Source organism: Convolutriloba macropyga, chromosome 6 (genome assembly GCF_964194025.1).
Source record: "Convolutriloba macropyga chromosome 6, txConMacr16.3, whole genome shotgun sequence".
Lineage (NCBI taxonomy): Eukaryota > Metazoa > Xenacoelomorpha > Acoela > Convolutidae > Convolutriloba > Convolutriloba macropyga.
Window position 1 is genome coordinate 29,905,165 of NC_134473.1, and position 8,015 is coordinate 29,913,179.

Consider the following 8,015-nt stretch of genomic DNA (forward strand, 5'->3'; position numbering starts at 1 on the left):
AGTTCAGATTGTTTCAAACTAAGAACCAGTTATTTACTGGCAATAAATTTTTAACGGTCTATCTGAATAATAGTGTATCAGGTGCAATTGATCGAATCTCGAAAAACGTTACTAAAGACTATAATTGTTCAAAAATGGTTTTGCGTATTCAAATATGGAGCATATTGTATGAATGGCTTCGCACAAAAAAATGTCATGTTAAAAATGCCAAAACGTGTTCTTGATCTTTGAATCGTTCAAGAATTGTAGAGGAATGTTGTTCTATTTTGAGCAGCATCTTCAAAGAAGCTTAAATCATAGACCTTTTGTCTGATTATTGTTTATGTTGGATTAAAAAGTCATAACGATTTTAATCTAATTCAAAGAAAGATATTTTCCCGAACTGCATTTTGGAGCATTTGGCTACCATAAAGGAGTCAACGGAGTCGTCTTCTCAATACTCAAACTAACTGAATGTTTAATCACTTGACCGCACCTTTAATCAAAAAAAGATTCGATGGAAAACTTCATTCGAAAAAAGATTATTGATTTAAGGCCATAACACGAAGTGAAGCGAGGTCCTTGTAGCACAACCATGATGGCATTTTTTGATAAAGTTTTTGTACCAAAATGCCAGAATGTCAAAATCAAGGCAACCACATTTCTTTTGCTTATGTCACAGTGTGATACTAAACTCGTAATACTCAGCGATACCGTTAAAATTGCATCTAAATTCAGTTTAATTGGATTTGCGTCCCGAATCCACACTACAAAAAATAATGCGTAGCAAGTTTCTATCCTGAGTATATATTAGCCACATTACCACGGTGAATTGTAGTTCTTGGAAACGTAGTATGGATCCACTTAATTTTGTGCTCAAGATCAAAAGAGAGATGAAAAGAGAGCTGAATTTCACAATCGCTATTCTAAGAATGATAGTTATTTATCATATAAAAGAAGTTTGATCAAATAACTTCCTTTCTAAACGGAGGTAAATTTTACTTAGCGAACAGAGATTTCATCACAAGTTAAAGTCGACTTAAATGAAGTGAACTCAATTTTATTGGCGCTGAAGAGGTCGCTCTGTACCACATATCCTCCGCTTTCACAGAACTTATCCTAGTGCAACGAAATAATTTTGAGAGAGAAACAAAAGTTCTACAACATGCACAGATTTATGGATAGGAAATGAGAAAATAATAAAATACTTAATAGAATACTGCTACATTTTAATAACAGTTTCTGCTGGGTATCATAGCTAAAAATTTCAAATTTACTGGTTTTCATAACTAATGATAACAAAAAAATATTTTTACTGCACAATGACATGTAATGAAGATTAAGAAAGAGCATGATGTGAATGTTGCGCAATTGTAGAATAATTTAATTGCATCAAGAGAAATTAGTGGACTTGTGGCACGAATCCACTTAATTGTAATGAACAACAACTTTGCGTCATAATTTAGTTTTAAATAATAAAATGTGTCATATAAGGCGTACATGTCGTACAAATGCATACGTTCGACAAGGGATAGAAAGGTGAACCGATTACAAGAAAATCGCAGTCATAATTTAAAAGATTGATTTGATGTATAAAAACTGTTAGCGGGTTTAAAATGTTTATATCTGGTTCTCGACTTTAAACACTGAACTTCTCATCTCTCTTTCATAATCTTTGTAGTCATACTCTGAAGGGCTTACGACTGGTAAATTAAAATCTGTCTCCTCTACACGTGGACGGGCGTTTCCTTCAGCAATTACAGTCAAAATTACTGGATTTTCAGATATCTTTTGTCTTCTGACCTCAGAATTGTTAACTTTTTCTTCTACGGTGTTAACATACCTTCGAAGTTGGTAGCCATTGAATCTGGATGTGAGTCTTGCTTGTTTAACCATTGAATGAGATTTTGTGGTCAATGTAGTGATTTGTTCCTCCGAAGTTGTGGTTGCAGAAATACGGCGGCTTTGGATAAATTTTGGATTAGTGGGCTTACGGGAGGGCATGGATTCGGAAATGTTTGAATCGGCGGAGGAAACTCCTAAAGCGTTGTTTACGTGTCGGTGTCTCATCTTTATGTCACCTATGAACTATTTCTATAGGTCTTTTATATCTCTATTTACCTTCTCTTGCTTGGTCTTGTCGTAGGAAAGCGGCCACGTTGAGCAAACATTCAAAGATCAATTTTTCGCTCAGCTTTTGTCCGGATTTTCTCAACATCGCCATTACGAACCGCGACCTCGGGCACTCCGGTTCTTTGATTGCAGAAGTTGTAGACAAAGTTTAAGACATAGGTCAAGCTGGTGCAAACGTTTCGTATAAACCTTGTTCGTGCGGCAATTACGGTCAGAATTGTTTATTTTGGAATGCTTTACTTTGCTAGTTTCAGCAGAGCGAATGATATGTTTACTATATATCGCGTTAAAGTGCTGTGATTTAAAACTTGGCGGCGAACAGTTTGTATACAATACTATATTTACACTATGAATGCTGCTAATTGTTGCAACTGCAACTTTCATGTCAAATTTACTAGTGATTTTTGATTGTTGATTTGGGAGGCGCAAAATGTAATCTACCAACCCCATTTTTGCACCCACAATTTGTACGATGTTCAAATTAGATGGGGGTGGTAACAATTTATCTGCCTAACGTGTTAACCTACTAATTTATGATTTGTTAGAACGATGTTCTTTCATTATAGATAACAATGCCCGATGGTCTGTAATAACAAGAGAGGTTTTCCAAAAAAGTTTGAATTATAGTGTGTTTGTTTTGTTGCCTATGAAACATGTCTCTTAATTTGTTGGAAACGTGGCATTCTATTCAAGTTTGTCTGTTGTTGAAGTAGTGGACAAAAGGGGTGACATAATACTGACAAATTTGGTATAAAGTCACATAGGTCAAGTACTGAACCCAAAAAGGATTCTAATTGTTTAAGAATCTTTGGTAATGAACGAGTATGGATTGCTGATCTTTTAAGTTTGACTGGGTAAATAACTGATCGACTAAATATAAAATATAAGCATTTAATTTCAGTTTTCAATAAGTGACATTTAGGTAGTCTTATTCTGGGATTTTTGTTGCCGAGTTTTTAAAGACATTTCAAATCTAATCAATGTGCCCTTGTTGTAAACCACAACTGACAATCAGTTCATTCTTCTGAAAACAGTGAGTGTATTGCAGACAAATTAAAGTGTAATCGATTACCTTTTTGGAAAACTTGTGGCATTTCTTTTAGGCCATAAAAACCTGTTATGAATCGGTGCGTGCCAGTTGATTGGCCGGTTATTATCTTGAAGTTGCATTGGCGGCACATATCCAGTCCAAGTAAGGTTGACTGTATGCGCACTATAAATACAACGTGGCAAAAAAAAAGCTGTCTCATTTGTTGAATTTGTTTCATAATTATCATGAATAGTGTCAATAAGATATTCAATATTCAGCATTTGATATTTGTTTTTGTGTATTGATTTGTTTATTATTTTAGATTCAAGTTCATTCTTAACTGCTTCATCGCTTTTGGCAGTTATCACTATAGGGGTTTAAAATTTTTATCTGGGCTACTGTCTGAACTTATGATATGCTTTTTTCTTCGGTCAAGTAGATTTGGAGTTCTGTGTGTTCTAAGTGTTGTAGTTTAGTTGCGCTTCTAAATCCATTTTGATCTGTTTAAATGCAAGTTTGCTGAAATGCTGCTTTCACTGTATGTATTTTAGAGTAACCAATAGGTGAAATAAGATCAAGAATTTTGTGAAATTTTTGTTTTGTATTGGAAATCGATTTTGATTAATGCCATTTTTTTGTTTTTTATTTTTAAAAAAATGGATAGTCAGCCAGATTGGCAAAAGGTCTCTTCCAATGATTATACGATGACCTTCTTCTAAACCTGTGATTTTGAAATTTGTTGCCTTCTTGTCATTACTATTGAGATTGGTAATGATTGCTCCAGTTGTCTTGATTATTTTATTTGAGAACGTCTTCAATTCCTTCACATTTGGAGCTTGCATCCAATATCTTCAATTTTTTGCATTCGTGATGGCATTTGATAAACATCTGCGTGCGATAGTACAAACGCTTCCCAAATCCAACTTTGTTTTTGTTGGAATGTTTCCGAATTGGATTTTTATGTTCACTGCTTCGAATTCTCTTAAACTCTGGTTGTCCAAGACCAATGCTATGCAATCATCGTTTGCCACTTTATATTTCGAATCGTAATTGGTGTCCTGTCTGCTGTGATTCTGCATCATAGAGGCTATTTGATTGACTTGATCGTCAATATAAGTGCCAATTGGTGCAATATCCGATGGAGTGTCCTCAATGTTGTTCACTTTGGGTTCTGATTTCCAATTTTCCTAAATTTTTTTTCCGCATATTTTTTTATACTACAGTTTTAACATAAATTACCTTAAGAAAGGCAATTTTGGCGATGGTTTGGTGACCCCAGATTGCCGCAGTTAGGACAGTTAGTCGGCTTCTGTTTGTTATTCTGTTGATTTGGGCGATAATTGTCCGCCAAAACACTCCATTTTCTCTGAATTTTGTGATCTTATGGATTAATTGCAGATTTGCCGACTGTGTAGGAAGAAGTTCCGGCAAATTTCAGTTGGTTCTTTATTCTCATCTCGATAGTGACAGCCATTTTGTTTGCTTAAAGGCGTTTACTTACTTTACAGGCTCTCTTTTAATTTCTCCGTCGAGCATTTTCGCAATGAAAAAATCTCGTAATATTGATTACTCATGACCACCGAGATCACAAATAGGCGACCATTGGCGCTGGCAGATGCTCCACTGTGGTCCTCTTGTCTATCTGGTAATTTGAATCTTGGGAGCAAAAAAGTGCCATCATTCTGCACCAGGAATCAAATAAGACAAGGAACTCTCTTTGCTATCATATATATTTCCAGGCCGATTCCCACACATTGCGGCTTCGATATTTTGATTTGAATTGAGCCGCGCATTTCTCAATTGTTTATTACTGATCCTATATTCGCGTCCACTTTGATTTGTTTAGTTTACGACATTCCTCATATACCGGCTGTGGGGAGAAATTACTCTCTCGTGTGGTGCGTCTCGAAGAACATCGATTGAGACTCCTTCCTTTCCCTAGTTGAGAAAAGCAAACAAAAACGACGCAAGAAATGTTCGGTATGTTCGGTTTTCTACGTAAGAAATGGTCGGTATGTTCGGTTTTCTACGTAAGAAATGGTCGGTATGTTCGGTTTTTTCGGTATGATCGGTTTTGAATGAAAGAAATTGTCGGTATGTTCGGTCTAGAGAGTAAGAAAGCTTCGGTATGTTCGGTTTTGCGAGATTCGGTATGTTTCAAACGTTTCAGATACGTACGTCTCAAAGAAAAATTCTGGAAAAGTGTGCAAAACTCCTGAAAATTTTTTTAGCTCGTTGGCCAAACTTGTTATGCAAATATAAAGTTCTTGATTAATTTTGAATTTTAGAATGTAACATACGTGTTGAAAAATGATGAAATATTTGTTAAATAATTAACTCTCACTGGGATTGGGCATACTTTCTTGTAGTTTACCAACCGTCAAGAAGTTCTTTGACGGTTGGTTACGTTTGAAACAGAACGTGCCGACCGAAATTTCTTCCATGTTTATTCGTGGTAGAAAAACTCAAAATACGATAGTTCTTAATGTTTCTCTCAACGATACCGAATCTCTCTTACGTTAAAAAACGACAATACCGAATCTCTCTTACGTTAAAAAACGACAATACCGAATCTCTCTTGCGTTAAAAAACGACAATACCGAACCTTTCTTATATTAAATACCGAACAAAAACGACAATACCGACGAAAAAATCGTAAGGGCTTTTGTCGTTTTTGGCTAGAAAAAACCGACAATACCGACAATTTCTTACGTTTAAAAACCGAAGACTTCTCAACTAGGGTTGAAAGTTTTGCAGGTTTGAGAATTACGCGCCCGAATTAATCTACGCTTAGTACCGCCCGTTTTTGAGGTTTTGCTTACTGCACCATGTGAAACTCAATTCGTGATATTCAACAACTGCGTTACAATTGTGTTCACATTGAATTTAACTGGAATTCAGGCCGAATTAGAAAAACGCTTTGTAACTGTCCATTTTGCAGCTAATAGTACACTGTGAATTGTGGTGCTTAAAAAAAGTACGAATGCAAGAAGTTTTATCCTCAAGTTGAAAAGGGACATTAAATGAGAAATAAATTTTACAATGGCTGTCCGAAGAATGATATTGGCCTATCAAAAATAGCTGTGATCAAATCAATTCCTTTTTTGAGCTGACTGTCCTCTCGGTGAACAGAAAGTTTATCCCAACTAAAGTCAACATAAAATAGATGAACAAAACAAAATTGGTACAGAAGATTTCCTTCTGTACCACACAAAGGGTAGTAGATTATAAACAACCAACAGTTGTCAATGTTACCTTTATTTCTGTTTCTCAGTTTTACGCCAAACTGCTCTGAAACACCTCAAAATCTATAAACAGAGATCAGAAGTCTGCATCATGGAATACATATAATAATGGGCCAAAAAATCAAGTCTCAATAGATTTGTCCAGAAAACAAAGAAACTAATTATTTGGAGTTTTAGCAATAAAAGTTATTAGAAATCGTTATTTGAAATAAGGCTTCAGTTATTCACTTCGGCAGCTAATTTCAAACAACCAAGGACCTATAAATTCAAACTTTACTTATTATTTAATTTTTTTGAAGAAAGGGAACTTCTAAAGATAGGATGGTATATCGTTTAGATAACATGCAGGTTTGCGGGAAAATTAACCAAATTTTCCCACAGCTCAGCGTTTCCCTTTAAAAAGTTTATGGGTGTATTTTTCATAAAATTCTCAATATCGTTCCTCTATGCTTTCATACGTCTCAATATCAAATAAGGTCAATCGTGAATACTGTCTCAGCTCACTAAAAACCTTTAAAATATGAAATTACCTGATATGCCAGACTGATGAAAATTTTACAAATCACTTTGACTCAAGATCCTAGCTGAGATTTTTCTCAACAAAATCTTTTCAAATAACCTGAAGTTCTCAACTATTGAAGCTGGTGGTTATATCAAGTATTGTGCTATGGCAACAAGTCTATTCCAAGTCATTTTCAAATCAAGTGCCCTTTATTTGAACAAATTTCAATTTTGTAGAAATTACATCAAAACAAAAAACTCTTTTCTTTGTTTGTGAAACAAATTGAAAAATATGAAAAAAAGTGTTTGATAATACGTCTCTGATGCCAAAAAAGTTGAAAAAGAATTTTTTCTTTTATTTTGCAAGTAGTTCCGTTTTCTGTTGAAATTCCGTGGGAAATTCCGCCTCTATTTTTTAGTGTGAAATTAAAAATGTCAAAGCAAACAGGAGGGGTTGCAAGGTTTAATGTAAAAATGTAGAAAAATTTTTGAAATTCTACTTTTGCGATGAACTGTCCTGATTTTGGTTTTGTATGTTATATTCAAAGTGAATTAACTGGCAAATTTTATATATATTACACATTTTTTATGTTTTGATATCAACAGGAAGCCGACAAATAATATAACTTTAAAAGCCGTTTGAATCATCGGCAACAATCAACAAAATATTTAATTGAAATAGAACACAATTTTTTTCTTGGCAAATTATGTTTATTTGTTGCTCATGTCCCAAGTGTCCCATATTCGTTTTCTGAAAAGTCCCCATGTGCAATTTACAAGTGGTCGTGGATTTCAGTTTTAGCGTAACGGTATTAAAAATTGAAAATAACTGTTGACTCTTCTCTTTCTCAACTCAAGTTTATAATTTGTTGCTTTTCTTTTCTCTTGATGTTTTTTTCTATACTTGTTCTGACCCATATATGGGGGGGAGGAACTATATACTCAAATGGGTTTTTTGTTCAGTCAATTTTGGCCGATCGATATATTCATTGTAGAGAGTTGAGACTGGTATCATTAGAATGCTTGTCCAGCGTAGAATATGGAATTAAAAAGATTTTTTGATTTTCGTTTTTTACGGGGAGTTATTGAGGTTTAAACTTTTGAGAAAAGTAGAGTGAAGTCCGTTG

The 8,015-nt window shown here is 34.6% G+C and overlaps 1 protein-coding gene across 1 annotated transcript; it reads right to left on the reverse strand.

Moving 5' to 3' along the window:
- Positions 1–975: 975 nt before the first annotated feature.
- Positions 976–2,383, reverse strand: LOC142340923 (uncharacterized). The gene is made up of 2 exons (XM_075391701.1): positions 2,101–2,383; positions 976–2,018 (listed from the first exon to the last, which is right to left on the reverse strand). Exons 1-2 carry the CDS (start codon positions 2,201–2,203, stop codon positions 1,600–1,602), a joined length of 522 nt encoding a protein of 173 aa, XP_075247816.1. The 5' UTR covers positions 2,204–2,383; the 3' UTR covers positions 976–1,599.
- Between the last annotated feature and the right edge of the window lie 5,632 nt (positions 2,384–8,015).

Bases quoted from the DNA above. Each gene is read 5' to 3' on its own strand.
- LOC142340923 (XM_075391701.1), bottom strand. From the start codon at position 2,203: ATGGCGATGTTGAGAAAATCCGGACAAAAGCTGAGCGAAAAATTGATC. The intron at 2,019-2,100 runs GTAAATAGAGAT...ACAACGCTTTAG, and splicing joins ACAAGACCAAGCAAGAGAAG to GAGTTTCCTCCGCCGATTCA.